Raw genomic sequence first — 15,101 nt, 5'->3', positions numbered from 1 at the left:
TTGTCTCCAATACATTCCAAGAACTTGTTGGATAATATGTGCCCTGCTGTGTTATTTTCCCAACAGATGTCTGGGTAGCTGAAGTCCCCCATCACCACCAAGTCCTGCGCTTTGGATGATTTTGTTAGTTGTTTAAAAAAAGCCTCATCCACCTCTTCCACCTGGTTAGGTGGCCTGTAGTAGACCCCTAGCATGACATCACCCTTGTTTTTTACTCCTTTTATCCTTATCCAGAGACTTTCAACAAGTCTGTCTCCTATTTCCGTCTCAACCTCAGTCCAAGTATAGACATATTTGATATATAAGGCAACACCTCCTCCCTTTTTTCCCTGCCTGTCCTTCCTGAGCAAGCTGTACCCTTCTATACCAATATTCCAGTCATGCGTATTATGCCACCAAGTCTCTATGATGCCAACTAATAAATTTGTTAGTCTCTAAGGTGCCTCAAGTACTCCTCGTTGGTTTTGCTGAACATGGCTACCACTCTGAAATACATCATAGTTGTGTTTATTTAGTAGCATTTCAAGTTCTTCTTGCTTATTCCCCATACTTCTCGCATTAGTAAATAAACATCTAAGATACTGATTTGATTCCCCCCCACTCCCAAATCTGCCTTGGGTCTCCCTTATCCCTGCTGTAATGGCCCATTCTCCCCACAGATTCCGACGCTTCTCCCAGGTCTCCATGTTTCAGTCTTCACTTAAAAGATTAATGGTGACCAGATACTTAGCACAATTAATATTAACAACAAGGAGGAAGGAACACAAGCCAAAATAGAGAAAGAACAGGTTAAAGAATGTTTAGATGTGTTCAAGCCATCAGGGCCTGATGAAATTCATCCTAGAGTACTTAAGGAAATGGCTGAAGCAATCTTGGAACCATTAACAATTATCTTTGAGAACTCATGGAGGATGGATGAGGTCCCAGAGGACTGGAGAAGGGCAAACATAGTACCTAACTTTAAAAGGGGGAACAAAGAGCACCTGGGGAATTATAGACCGGTCAGTCTAACTTGGATACCTGGAAAGGTACTGGAATAAATTATTTGTTAATTATTATTATTATTATTATTATTGTGAGCACCTAGAGAATGATAAGGTTATAAGGGATAGCCAGCATGGATTTGTCAAGAAGAAATCATGCCAAATCAACCTAATTTCCTTCTTTGATAATGTTATTGGCCTACTGGATAGGGTACAATCCCTTAGCGGCAGCAGATGCGATATATCTTGATTTTGCTGAGGCTTTTGGTACAGTCCCACGTTACATTCTCACAAGCAAAGTAGGGAAACATGTTCTAAATGTTTTTCCACCTCTAAGGCACCAAACCAGCCAGACAAAAAGGACTTTGGTCTCACCCCACTGGCTAACCACAAGTCACACAAACAATTCCCTTAGACACTCCAGTTTTCCAGTATCACTACCAGTGCCAGCTGACAGGACCCTGCGACTCATGTGAGAGGAAGGAGCAGAGTGGGCATTAAGCTAAGTTGGGTTAGGCAGTGGGAGGGGGGCCATGTGCATAAGGATGTCCCTTTCGTCTTCCTGAGAGATCTTGATGAAGTGTTCATGTAGATCCTCTGCAATCCTCTCCTAGGGGTGGCTGCCTTATTTCATCCTTCACTCTCAGACACTTCCCATGCCACGCTGCAGCGAGTTCGGCTGGCACCATTGCAGTAAACCAGGCTAGTGGTATATAGACCAGGGCAGCTTGGGAAACCAGTAGCAGCTGTGCTTTTTGTGCCCCTCGGGGTGAGAGATCTGCTAAAACCACCTGTGCCAGTATTCCATGCCATTGCCCTAGATGGTCACAATGGTCTCTTCTGGCCTTGGAATCTGTGAATCTAGACTCACACCCGTGGAATAGGGACCAAGATGTTAGAGCTTCATGCCACAGAGCAGCCATCCTCCTCTCACCCCCAGTGGGCCTGTGGCTGGGACTGGAGAGCGGTGCTCTGCCGAGGGTCTCCAAAACCAGTGTGTCAATAAGCATTTCATATTAAAACTGTTTATGGGAATAAGGGAAAGGAGTTTTTATTAGCAACTTCTGGCATGGTGGCTTTGAGGGGTTCGCCCTGTACACTTGCAGAACACCTGACCTAATGAGGAGGAAAAAGAGGAGGACTAGGGAGGATGTGTTCAGAGAGATAATGTAAGAACCGCCATACTGGGTCAGACCAATGGTCTAGCTAGCTTAGTATCCTGTCTGCCAACAGTGGCTGGTGCCAGACCCTTCAGAGGGAATAAACAGAACAGGGCAATTTATCAAGTGATCCATCAAGAGATCCTGCAAGCCAGTGCTCCACCGGACTGTGAATGACCGACAGCATGGAGAAAGAGAAAACGGAAAAAGGCCTCGGAGTCCCAGCAAGACAAGGAGAGGGAGATCCACTGGGACACAATGTGTCTTCTGAGGCAGCAAATCCAAATGCTGCCAACTTTGGTTGACTTACAGGTCCATAAATCCTGGATACTCCAGCCTTTGCAGTCCTTAGAGAACTCCATGGTGACTGCTCCCTGCTTCCCCCAACACACCATGTGGCATCATGGGCCATATCCTTTCTCCTACAACTCCATACCAGGGGACAGCAAAAAAACCCACAGCTTCCCATACACTGACCTGTGAGAACCACGGTTGGTGTGTGTAGCCACAACAGATTACATTGGTGCTCTCAACTAGATAGAAAAGCTTATTATTACCTTTCCAATGTTAAAGTTCCACTCTGTTAATTGATGTTAAACGTTTGTATTACATTGCCTGTGTTTTTTTCACATCATTTTTTTTGCCCTTTTCCCCCCACTTATTAAAATTCTATTTTTGGAGAATCAAATCATCTTTATTAGTTCACAACAAATATTGCGGGATACACAGTGGTACTGAAAGCAAACAGTACTAGCTGCACCACATAATTTGTAGATTCAGGAAAATACCCATTCCTATTTATAAGTATTCAGCAACCACAACACACTGCTTAGCAGCACCCAGGGCTCCAGGCCCACTGCTGTGGCTCATTTGGAAGTGCTCTTTCAGCCAGACAGCTCCACACTGGGCTTTTGTAACAGCCCTTGTGTCTGGTTGTTCATACTCCGCCTACAGCTGCTCCACTTCCATCCTGTTGGCAGCTTGTCCCTCTTTGCCTCGCAGATGTCTTGCAGGACACAGCAGGCAGCTGTAACGATTGGGATATTTTTCTCACTGAGATCCAGTCTAGTGAGTAAATCCCACCAGCATCCCTCTAATGTACCAAACGCACATTCAACTGTCATTCTGCTCCTACTGAGCTGGTAGTTGAATCTTTCCTTGGTGCTGGCCAGCTGGCAAGTTCATAGCTTCATGGCCAGGGGAGCAAGAGGTAGGCTCTGGTGATAAACTATGTAGTCTATTGCTTGAACACACAGTATGAAATATAGTCAAGAGACCAGACAACTAGTGTCAGTCAGGTTTTATTGCTAAACGTCAATAACATAATAGTATAATACAGGAAGAAAGATTCAATACGATACCAGTGTCCATGAAATGGTCTCATGCAGCATTGTTAAATTCACCTTATGCAGAAGGTTTGCTTCCAGAGTTACACTCCTGAAGCTATCCTTCTTATACCCATCCTGTTTACAAGTAGAAAGGTCTTGTGTGCATCATGTGAAACTAGATTGAACCGCTCAGCTTTCTACCTTGTTTTTCTGGTACATAGTGTGCCCCTTCTCTCTTTACTCTGAACACATGCATTCCAGGTACTTGTCACGGAGTCCTGGGCGATGCTCTGGAACTGCTCCCCACCAAGCCAGGCAGGACTTTGGGGAGCCTCCTCTCCCTTGGAGCAGACTTTTTCAGGGCAAGAAGCTCACACGGCTTCACCTCCTGGGTCTCTCCTTGGAGCATTCAGCATCCTCTGCCCCTCCGTGTGCTTCCCACAGCGAGCCCACCCCAGCGGGGTCCTGGGAAAGCCACAGGGTCCTGCACCCCCCACTTTGCAGTCAGATGTGACTCTCAGCCAGCCAGTAAAACAAACCACACTGGATTCTGCTGCCCTGCAAGACTTCCTGTTGGGAGCCAAAACAGCCTTTCCAAAGCACAGGATCTTTCTAGTCTTCATAGTAGAAATCAAAGCCTCGCCAGAGCACCGGGTAGTGTCTGCATGAGTCTGCTGTCCCCCTGATTGGGGTCTGCCTCTGTCCCCAGCTCCTGGACACCTGGGAGGCCTTCGTGTACCAGCAGCAGGAGGCCTCGGACTTCATTGTCTCACGGCGTCTCAGCATCATTGCTGAGCTCGTAGACTCGCTGCAGAGAGCCAGACAGGAGCTGCAGGAGTTGCTGACCACAGCCACCACAGGGAAGTTCCTGGACCCCTCCCAGAGCCCGCGTGCAATGGAGCAAGAGCTGCGAGAGCTGCACCGCCGCTTCCAGGCCATGGCCACCCGTGTAGCTGAGCTGTGCCGCTCCCAGAGGATCCTCACAGGCATGAGAGCAATGGGGTCCCATCCTGCATCTGCTGGGGAGACAACCCCAGGGCTCCCTACTTGTCCCTGTTACTTCCCAGAGCACACACCCTCGCATCCCCAGGGATATGCCCCTGTGACTCCCCTCACCTCCCTGTGTCCCAGGGGGCTCCTCCAACCTAGGAGAGAGCCTGCAAAGCGAACAGCAGCAGGAGTGCTGGGTCACCCTGTGCTGCTGTCTGGCCTCCGGAGTGAACGTCATGCCCTTGCTCTTCCCAGGGGAGCGGACAGATGTCTCCTTTGTGGCCAGGAGCCGGGGGCTCATTGAAGCCCATGAGCACGTCTGGAGGCTGCTCCGGACCATCTCCGAGCAGATCACTGAATGGAGGTGCCTCGCCTTCAGCAAGGTAATGACCGGCGCCTTCCCACAGCTAGCCCAGCCCTGGGCTCCCTCCCTACCGACCCGCAGCCCCTCCTAGCCCAGCCCTGGGCTCCCTCCCTACCGACCCGCAGCCCCTGCTAGCCCAGCCCTGAGCTCCCTCCCTCCCTCCCGACCCGCAGCCCCTCCTAGCCCAGCCCTGGGCTCCCTCCCTCCCTCCCGACCCGCAGCCCCTCCTAGCCCAGCCCTGGGCTCCCTCCCTACCGACACGCAGCCCCTCCTAGCCCAGCCCTGGGCTCCCTCCCTCACTTCCGACCTGCAGCCCCTGCTATCCCAGCCCTGGGCTCCCTCCCTCACTTCCGACCGGCAGCCCCTCCTAGCCCAGCCCTGGGCTCCCTCCCTCCCTCCCGACCCGCAGCCCTCCTAGCCCAGCCCTGGGCTCCTCCCTCCCGACCCGCAGCCCCTCCTAGCCCAGCCCTGTGCTCCCTCCCGACCTGCAGCCCCTCCTAGCCCAGCCCTGAGCTCCCTCCCTACCGACACGCAGCCCCTGCTAGCCCAGCCCTGGGCTCCCGCCCTCCCGACCCGCAGCCCCTCCTAGCCCAGCCCTGGGCTCCTCCCTCCCTCCCGACCCGCAGCCCCTCCTAGCCCAGCCCTGGGCTCCCTTCCTCCCTCCCGACACGCAGCCCCGGCCAGCCCAGCCCTGGGCTCCCTCCCTCACTGCCGACCCGCAGCCCCGCCGAGCCCGGCCCTGGGCTCCCTCCCCGACACAGCCCCTTCTAGCCCAGCCCTGGGCTCCTCCCTCACTTCCGACCAGCCCCTCCTAGCCCAGCCCTGGGCTCCCTCCTCACTTCCGACCCCGCAGCCCTTCCTAGCCCAGCCCTGGGCTCCTCCCTCACTTCCGACCCGCAGCCCTCCTAGCCCAGCCCTGGGCTCCCTCCCTCCCGACCCGCAGCCCTCCTAGCCCAGCCCTGGGCTCCCTCCCTCCCGCCCCGCAGCCCCTCCTCGCCCAGCCCTGGGCTCCCTCCCTCCCTCCCGACCCGCAGCCCCTCCTAGCCCAGCCCTGGGCTCCCTCCCTCACTTCCGACCCGCAGCCCCTCCTAGCCCAGCCCTGGGCTCCCTCCCACACTCCCGACCCGCAGCCCCTGCTAGCCCAGGCCTGAGCTCCCTCCCTCCTCCCGACCCGCAGCCCTCCTAGCCCAGCCCTGGGCTCCTCCCTCCCTCCCGACCCGCAGCCCCTCCTAGCCCAGCCCTGAGCTCCCTCCCTCACTTCCGACCCAGCCCCTCCTAGCCCAGCCCTGGGCTCCTCCCTCCCTCCCGACCCGCAGCCCTCCTAGCCCAGCCCTGGGCTCCTCCCTCCCTCCCGACCCGCAGCCCCTCCTAGCCCAGCCCTGGGCTCCTCCCTCCCTCCCGACCGCAGCCCCTCCTAGCCCAGCCCTGAGCTCCCTCCCTCCCGCCCGACCCGCAGCCCCTCCTAGCCCCTCCCTGAGCTCCCTCCCTCCCTCCCGACCCGCAGCCCCTCCTAGCCCAGCCCTGGGCTCCCTCCCTCCCTCCCGACCCGCAGCCCCCGCTCTCCCAGCCCTGGGCTCCCTCCCTCCCGACCCGCAGCCCCTCCTAGCCCAGCTCTGGGCTCCTCCCTCACTCCCGACCCGCAGCCCTCCTAGCCCAGCCCTGGGCTCCTCCCTCACTTCCGACCCGCAGCCCCTGCTAGCCCAGCCCTGGGCTCCTCCTCACTTCCGACCCAGCCCCTTCTAGCCCAGCCCTGGGCTCCTCCCTCACTTCCGACCCGCAGCCCCTCCTAACCCAGCCCTGGGCTCCTCCCTCCCTCCCGACCCGCAGCCCCTCCTAGCCCAGCCCTGAGCTCCTCCCTCCCTCCCGACCCGCAGCCCCTCCTAGCCCAGCCCTGGGCTCCTCCTCCTCCCGACCCGCAGCCCCTGCTAGCCCAGCCCTGGGCTCCTCCCTCCCTCCCGACCCGCAGCCCCTCCTAGCCCAGCCCTGGGCTCCCTCCCTCACTCCCGACCCGCAGCCCCTCCTAGCCCAGCCCTGGGCTCCTCCCTCCTCCCGACCCACAGCCCCTCCTAGCCCAGCCCTGGGCTCCTCCCTACCGACACGCACCCCTCCTAGCCCAGCCCTGGGCTCCTCCCTCCCAACCCGCAGCCCTCCTAGCCCAGCCCTGGGCTCCTCCCTCCCTCCCGACCCGCAGCCCCTCCTAGCCCAGCCCTGGGCTCCCTCCCGCCCTTCCCACCCGCAGCCCCTCCTAGCCCAGCCCTGGGCTCCCTCCCTCACTTCCGACCTGCAGCCCCTCCTAGCCCAGCCCTGGGCTCCCTCCCTCCCTCCCGACCCGCAGCCCCTCCTAGCCCAGCCCTGGGCTCCCTCCCTCACTGCCGAGCAGCAGCCCCACCTAGCCAAGCCCTGAGCTCCTTCCCTCCTCCCGACCCGCAGCCCCTGCTAGCCCAGCCCTGGGCTCCTCCCTCCCTCCCGACCCGCAGCCCCTCCTGGCCCAGCCCTGGGCTCCTCCCTCCCTCCCGACCCGCAGCCCCTGCTAGCCCAGCCCTGGGCTCCTCCCTCCCTCCCCACGCGCAGCCCTCCTAGCCCAGCCCTGGGCTCCTCCCTCCCTCCTCCCGACCCGCAGCCCTCCTGGCCCAGCCCTGGGCTCCCTCCCTACCGACCCGCAGCCCCTCCTAGCCCAGCCCTGGGCTCCCTCCCTCACTCCCGACCGACAGCCCCTGCTAGCTCAGCCCTGGGCTCCCTCCCTCCCTCCCGACCCGCAGCCCCTCCTAGCCCAGCTCTGGGCTCCCTCCCTCCGTCCTTCCCGACCCGCAGCCCCTCCTAGCCCAGCCCTGGGCTCCCTCCCAACCGACAGCCCCTGCTAGCCCAGCCCTGGGCTCCTCCCTCCCTCCCGACCCGCAGCCCCTTCTAGCCGAGCCCTGGGCTCCTCCCTCCCTCCCGACCCGCAGCCCCTCCTGGCCCAGCCCTGGGCTCCTCCCCTCCCTCCCGACCCGCAGCCCTCCTAGCCCAGCCCTGAGCTCCCTCCCTCCTCCCGACCCGCAGCCCTCCTAGCCCAGCCCTGGGCTCCTCCCTCTCCCGACCCGCAGCCCCTGCTACCCCAGCCCTGGGCTCCTCCTCCTCCCTCCCTCCCGACCCGCAGCCCCTCCTAGCCCAGCTCTGGGCTCCTCCTCCCGCAGCCCCTGCTAGCCCAGCCCTGGGCTCCCTCCCTCCCTCCCGCCCGACCCGCAGCCCCTCCTAGCCCAGCCCTGGGCTCCCTCCCTCACTTCCGAGCCGCAGCCCCTGCTAGCCCAGCCCTGGGCTCCCTCCCTCACTCCCGACCCGCAGCCCCTCCTAGCCCAGCCCTGGGCTCCTCCCTCCTTCCCGACCCGCAGCCCCTCCTAGCCCAGCCCTGGGCTCCCTCCCTCCCCTCCCGACCCGCAGCCCCTCCTAGCCCAGCCCTGTGCTCCTCCCGACCTGCAGCCCTCCTAGCCCAGCCCTGAGCTCCTCCTCCCTCTCCCGACCGCAGCCCTCCTAGCCCAGCCCTGGGCTCCTCCCTCCCTCCCGACCCGCAGCCCCTCCTAGCCCAGCCCTGGGCTCTCTCCCTCACTTCCGACCTGCAGCCCCTCCTAGCCCAGCCCTGGGCTCCCTCCCTACCGACACGCACCCCCTTCTAGCCCAGCCCTGGGCTCCCTCCCTCCCTCCCGACCCGCAGCCCTCCTAGCCCAGCCCTGGGCTCCTCCCTCCCTCCCGACCCGCAACCCTCCTAGCCCAGCCCTGGGCTCCTCCCTCCCTCCCGACCCGCAGCCCCTTCTAGCCCAGCCCTGGGCTCCCTCCTCACTTCCGACCCGCAGCCCCTTCTAGCCCAGCCCTGGGCTCCTCCTCACTTCCGACCATGGCCCTCCTAGCCCAGCCCTGGGCTCCTCCCTCCCTCCCGACCCGCAGCCCCTCCTAGCCCAGCCCTGGGCTCCCTTCCTCCTCCCGACACGCAGCCCCTGCCAGCCCAGCCCTGGGCTCCCTCCCTCACTTCCGACCCGCAGCCCTCCTAGCCCAGCCCTGGGCTCCTCCCTCACTTCCGACCGCAGCCCCTCCTAGCCCAGCCCTGGGCTCCTCCCTCCCTCCCGACCCGCAGCCCTCCTAGCCCAGCCCTGGGCTCCTCCCTCACTCCCGACCGCAGCCCTCCTGGCCCAGCCCTGGGCTCCTCCTCACTTCCGACCTGCAGCCCTCCTAGCCCAGCCCTGGGCTCCTCCCTCCTCCCCACCCGCAGCCCCTCCTAGCCCAGCCCTGGGCTCCTCCCTCCCTCCCGACCCGCAGCCCCTGCTAGCCCAGCCCTGGGCTCCTCCCTCCCTCCCCACCCGCAGCCCCTCCTAGCCCAGCCCTGGGCTCCTCCTCACTCCCGACCCGCAGCCCCTGGCCCAGCCCTGGGCTCTCTCCCTCCCGACCCGCAGCCCCTCCTAGCCCAGCCCTGGGCTCCCTCCTCCTCCCCACCCGCAGCCCTCCTAGCCCAGCCCTGGGCTCCTCCCTCCGTCCCGACCGCAGCCCTCCTAGCCCAGCCCTGAGCTCCTCCTCCCTCCCGACCCGCAGCCCCTCCTAGCCCAGCCCTGAGCTCCCTTCCTCCTCCTCCCGACCCGCAGCCCCTGCTAGCCCAGCCCTGGGCTCCTCCCTCCTCCTCCCGACCCGCAGCCCTCCTAGCCCAGCCCTGGGCTCCTCCCTCACTTCCTACCTGCACCCCCTTCTAGCCCAGCCCTGGGCTCCTCCCTCCCTCCCGACCGCAGCCCTCCTAGGCCAGCCCTGGGCTCCCTCCCTCACTTCCGACCTGCAGCCCCTCCTATCCCAGCCCTGGGCTCCTCCTCACTTCCGACCAGCCCCTGCTAGCCCAGCCCTGGGCTCCTCCCTCCCTCCCGACCCGCAGCCCCTTCTGGCCCAGCCCTGGGCTCCTCCCTCCTCCCGACCCGCAGCCCCTGCTAGCCCAGCCCTGGGCTCCCTCCCTCCCTCCCGACCCGCAGCCCCTTCTAGCCCAGCCCTGGGCTCCCTCCCTCCCTCCCGACCCGCAGCCCCTGCTACCCCAGCCCTGAGCTCCTCCTCCCTCCCGACCCGCAGCCCCTCCTAGCCCAGCCCTGGGCTGCCTCCCGACCGACAGCCCCTGCTAGCCCAGCCCTGGGCTCCCTCCCTCCCTCCCGACCCGCAGCCCCTTCTAGCCCAGCCCTGGGCTCCCTCCCTCCCTCCCGACCCGCAGCCCCTCCTAGCCCAGCCCTGAGCTCCCTCCCTCCCTCCCGACCCGCAGCCCCTCCTAGCCCAGCCCTGGGCTCCCTCCCTCACTTCCGACCCGCAGCCCCTCCTAGCCCAGCCCTGGGCTCCTCCCTCCTTCCGACCCGCAGCCCCTTCTAGCCCAGCCCTGAGCTCCTCCCTCCTCCCTCCCTCCCGACACGCAGCCCCTCCTAGCCCAGCCCTGAGCTCCTCCCTCCCTCCCGACCCGCAGCCCCTCCTAGCCCAGCCCTGGGCTCCCTCCCTCCCTCCCGACCCGCAGCCCCTCCAATCCCAGCCCTGGGCTCCCTCCCTCCCGACCCGCAGCCCCTCCTAGCCCAGCCCTGGGCTCCTCCCTCCCTCCCGACCGCAGCCCCTCCTAGCCCAGCCCTGGGCTCCTCCCTCCCTCCCGACCCGCAGCCCCTCCTAGCCCAGCCCTGGGCTCCTCCCTCACTTCCGACCTGCAGCCCTCCCAGCCCAGCCCTGGGCTCCTCCTCACTTCCGACCTGCAGCCCCTGCTATCCCAGCCCTGGGCTCCCTCCCTCACTTCCGACCTGCAGCCCCTCCTAGCCCAGCCCTGGGCTCCTCCCTTCCTCCCCACCGACAGCCCCTGCTAGCCCAGCCCTGGGCTCCCTCCCTCACTTCCGACCCGCAGCCCCTCCTAGCCCAGCCCTGGGCTCCCTCCCTCCCTCCCGACCCGCAGCCCCTCCTAGCCCAGCCCTGGGCTCTCTCCCTCCCGACCGCAGCCCCTCCTAGCCCAGCCCTGGGCTCTCTCCTCCCGACCGCAGCCCCTCCTAGCCCAGCCCTGGGCTCCTCCCTCCTCCCGACCCGCAGCCCTCCTAGCCCAGCCCTGGGCTCCTCCCTCCCTCCCGACCCGCAGCCCTCCTAGCCCAGCCCTGAGCTCCTCCCTCCCTCCCGACCCGCAGCCCCTGCTAGCCCAGCCCTGGGCTCTCTCCCTCCCTCCCGACACGCAGCCCCTCCTAGCCCAGCCCTGGGCTCCCTCCCTCACTTCCGACCTGCAGCCCCTTCTAGCCCAGCCCTGGGCTCCCTCCCTCCTCCCGACCCGCAGCCCTCCTAGCCCAGCCCTGGGCTCCTCCCTCCCTCCCGACCCGGAGCCCCTCCGAGCCCAGACCTGGGCTCCCTCCCTACCGACACGCAGCCACTCCTTGCACAGCCCTGGGCTCCCTCCCTCACTTCCGACCTGCAGCCCCTTCTATCCCAGCCCTGGGCTCCCTCCCGTACTCCCCACCCGCAGCCCCACCAAGCCCAGCCCTGGGCTCCCTCCTCACTTCCGACCTGCAGCCCCTCCTGGCCCAGCCCTGGGCTCCTCCCTCCCTCCCGACCCGCAGCCCCTCCTAGCCCAGCCCTGGGCTCCCTCCCTCACTTCCGACCCGCAGCCCCTTCTAGCCCAGCCCTGAGCTCCCTCCCTCCCTCCCGACCCGCAGCCCCTTCTAGCCCAGCCCTGGGCTCCCTCCCGACCGACAACCCCTGCTAGCCCAGCCCTGAGCTCCTCCCTCCCTCCCGACCCGCAGCCTCTTAGCCCAGCCCTGGGCTCCTCCCTCCCTCCCGACCCGCAGCCCTCCTGGCCCAGCCCTGAGCTCCTCCTCCCTCCCTCCCGACCCGCAGCCCTTCTAGCCCAGCCCTGGGCTCCTCCCTCCCTCCCGACCGCAGCCCTTCTAGCCCAGCCCTGGGCTCCTCCCGCCCTCCCGACCCACAGCCCTCCTGGCCCAGCCCTGGGCTCCCTCCCTCCCGACCACGCAGCCCCTGCTAGCCCAGCCCTGGGCTCCTCCCTCCCTCCCGACCCGCAGCCCCTCCTAGCCCAGCCCTGAGCTCCCTCCTCCTCCCGACCCGCAGCCCTCCTGGCCCAGCCCTGGGCTCCTCCCTCCCTCCCGACCCGCATCCACTCCTATCCCAGCCCTGGGCTCCCTCCCTCGCTCCCGACCCGCAGCCCCTGCTACCCCAGCCCTGGGCTCCCTCCCTCCCTCCCTCCCGACCCGCAGCCCCTCCTAGCCCAGCCCTGGGCTCCTCCCTCCCGACACACAGCCCCTTCTAGCCCAGCCCTGGGCTCCCTCCCTCACTCCCGACCGACAGCCCCTCCTGGCCCAGCCCTGGGCTCCCTCCTCCTCCCGACCCGCAGCCCCTCCGAGCCCAGCCCTGGGCTCCCTCCCTCACTTCCGACCCGCAGCCCCTCCTAGCCCAGCCCTGGGATCCCTCCCTCCCTCCCGACCGTCAGCCCCTCCTAGCCCCGCCCTGGGCTCCTCCCCTCCTCCGACCCGCAGCCCCTCCTAGCCCAGCCCTGGGCTCCTCCCTCCCGACCCGCAGCCCCTCCTAGCCCAGCCCTGGGCTCCCTCCCTCACTTCCGACCCGCAGCCCCTCCTAGCCCAGCCCTGGGCTCTCTCCCTCCCGACCCCCAGCCCCTCATAGCCCAGCCCTGGGCTCCCTCCCTCCCGACCCGCAGCCCCTCCTAGCCCAGCCCTGGGCTCCCTCCCTTCCTCCCCACCCGCAGCCCCTTCTAGCCCAGCCCGGGGCTCCTCCTCACTCCCGACCGACAGCCCTCCTGGCCCAGCCCTGGGCTCCTCCCTCCTCCCGACCGACAGCCCTCCTGGCCCAGCCCTGGGCTCTCTCCTCACTTCCGACCCGCAGCCCCTGCTAGCCCAGCCCTGGGCTCCTCCCTCACTCCGACCGACAGCCCTCCTGGCCCAGCCCTGGGCTCCCTCCCTCACTCCCGACCGACAGCCCCTCCTAGCCCAGCCCTGGGCTCTCTCCCTCACTCCCGACCTGCAGCCCCTCCTAGCCCAGCCCTGGGCTCCCTCCCTCCCTCCCGACCCGCAGCCCCTCATAGCCCAGCCCTGGGCTCCCTCCCTCCCGACCCGCAGCCCCTCCTGGCCCAGCCCTGGGCTCCCTCCCTCCCGCCCGACCGACAGCCCCTCCTAGCCCAGCCCTGGGCTCCCTCCCTCCCTCCCGACCTGCAGACCCTGCTAGCCCAGCCCTGGGCTCCCTCACTACCGACACGCAGCCCCTCCTAGCCCCGCCCTGGGCTCCCTCCCTCCCTCCCGACCTGCAGCCCCTCCTAGCCCAGCCCTGGGCTCCTCCTCCCTCCCGACCCGCAGCCCTCCTAGCCCAGCCCTGGGCTCCCTCCCAACCGACAGCCCCTGCTAGCCCAGCCCTGGGCTCTCTCCCTCACTCCTGACCGACAGCCCCTGCTAGCCCAGTCCTGGGCTGCCCTCAGTGCTGCCGCTGCCCCTCACTCCTGACCCGCAGCCCCCGGCTAGCCCAGCCCTGCCCCCGTCCCCCCCAGCTCTGCTGCTGCCCCTCACTGCTAACCCACCAAGCCCCTGAGGTGGAGCCTGCTCCTGCAGGATTATGACATGGACGTGGTCCATGTGAAGGGAAGCGCCAGCCTGATAGCGGACGCGCTGTCCCGGAGAGGGGGCCCTGAACTTCCCCGGGTCACTGGGCAGAGGGACCCCGCTCAGTTCAGTCTCGGAGGGGGGAGAGATGTGACCCAGCAGGGAGGGGGGCGGATTGACCTGGGAATGTTGTGTGGGAGTTTTACTAGTTTATTGTCTTCTGCTAACAAGGGGCATGCCTCCGTTTCCCTGGGGTACTGCACCAGTACAAGATGGGGATCGGAAATAAGGGGGTGACTTCACTGGGGGATGATACTTGATGGCCAGCATGTAAACAATGGCGGCTGCCCTTCGTAACCTGAGCCAGGAGGGGGCTGGGGCAGGTGACACCTCTGCCCCGGAAACTGGACAAAGGCTGGGGGGGTTGGCTGGGGGAGACGGCTGGGGTTTTAGTTCAGAGCTGGCTGGGGAGATGGGGGAAGGCCCAGAACCTGGGTCTGGGCTCCCTGGGGGGCTCCCCAAGATGGACCAGACTGAGGGGTCCTGGTTTCTGTACCTACAAGCTCTGGTTTGGACTGTGTTCCTGTCGTCTAATAAACCTCTGTTTTCCCGGCTGGCTGAGAGTCCCAGTGAATCGCAGAAAGTGGGGGGTGCAGGGCCCTGACTCCCCCACACTTTGTGACAGGGACCATAATGACAAAACAAGGAAGAAATGTGGGTTTCACACCCACAACCATTGAGAAGTGATTTCTTGCCAGACAGACGCTATCAAACGACGTTTTCTTTAACCAGCTTATCTGGTGCTAGTGGGGGCCATGAGGACGGGGTCTGCTTCTTAACAGCCGGATATTCCAGGGTTTCAATGTCATTTAGATGGACTGTGGGGATGTGACTTTCTGCTTCTCAGCTAATGGCTGCTGCTTTTTTTAACCTGGCTGCAGCCGAAGGCCTGAGGCTTTATGGCTACAGACAAAGGCCTTATCTTTACCCTACCGGTGCCCCCTGTCACAGGCTCCTCGGCCCCAGGCTCTCTTGGCTCCGTATGGCCCCTGGAAGGGACCCCTTTCAGTGTGACAGTCCCCTGCGAGGGTGGCTCTCTCTCTCCGGCCCCTGCCTCCTGGGACTGTACATCTGAGCCTCCCGCATGCCTGGCCCTGCCTTGGGCCCCTTAGAGAGTCCCCTCGCTCTGGGCCCCAGGGACCCCACCCCCAGAGGGAGCAATGCCCTCGATCTCTAACCTGCAGGGACCCTCAGCCAGTGTCAAACAGGAGGTTTATTGAGTGTCTGAACACAGCCCAGGCAGTTCTCAGAGGCCTCAGCCCTGGCCAGTCTCAACCCCAGCCAGCTGGATCTGTCCCAGTCCCCATGGGCCCAGGCTGTTCCTTGTCCTCAGTCCAGCCGCCCCCTCCTTCCAGCCGAGCCCCCTATATTCCCCCACACACACACACACAGTCCCTCCTCCGCCTTTTGTCTTTGGTCCAAAAACAGGCCACCTGGGCCTGCTGTCTTCCATCCTTTGTTCCCACTGGCTGGCTTCCATGATAGCCTCTGGGTCACTGTTCCACGAGGCTGCTAGGCAAGGTCACCCCTAGCCCTCTCCCGCCACCTCGTTACACACACAGCACACAGGGAAAACTAAGACACACAGTGCTCATGCAAAACACTTCATCACATCCCACCGATCCCGACCCGCAGCCCCCGCTGTCCCA

General features: G+C 64.1%; 1 protein-coding gene across 9 annotated transcripts in view; it reads left to right on the top strand.

The window, feature by feature from the left end:
• Positions 1-15,101, top strand: part of DNHD1 (dynein heavy chain domain 1) — a 238,199-nt gene that overhangs the window by 96,895 nt on the left and 126,203 nt on the right. For all 9 annotated transcript variants that reach the window (XM_039529722.1, XM_039529729.1, XM_039529697.1 and 6 more), the window contains 2 exons: positions 4,181-4,457; positions 4,717-4,844. In XM_039529722.1, coding sequence (XP_039385656.1) covers positions 4,181-4,457; positions 4,717-4,844 — 405 coding nt within the window. The remainder of the gene's footprint in view (positions 1-4,180; positions 4,458-4,716; positions 4,845-15,101) is intronic.

The sequence above is a fragment of the Mauremys reevesii genome, linkage group 1 (assembly GCF_016161935.1).
Source record: "Mauremys reevesii isolate NIE-2019 linkage group 1, ASM1616193v1, whole genome shotgun sequence".
Taxonomy (NCBI): Eukaryota; Metazoa; Chordata; order Testudines; family Geoemydidae; genus Mauremys; species Mauremys reevesii.
The sequence above is the reverse complement of the archived record's forward strand: the minus strand, read 5'-3'. Positions and strand labels throughout refer to the sequence as shown.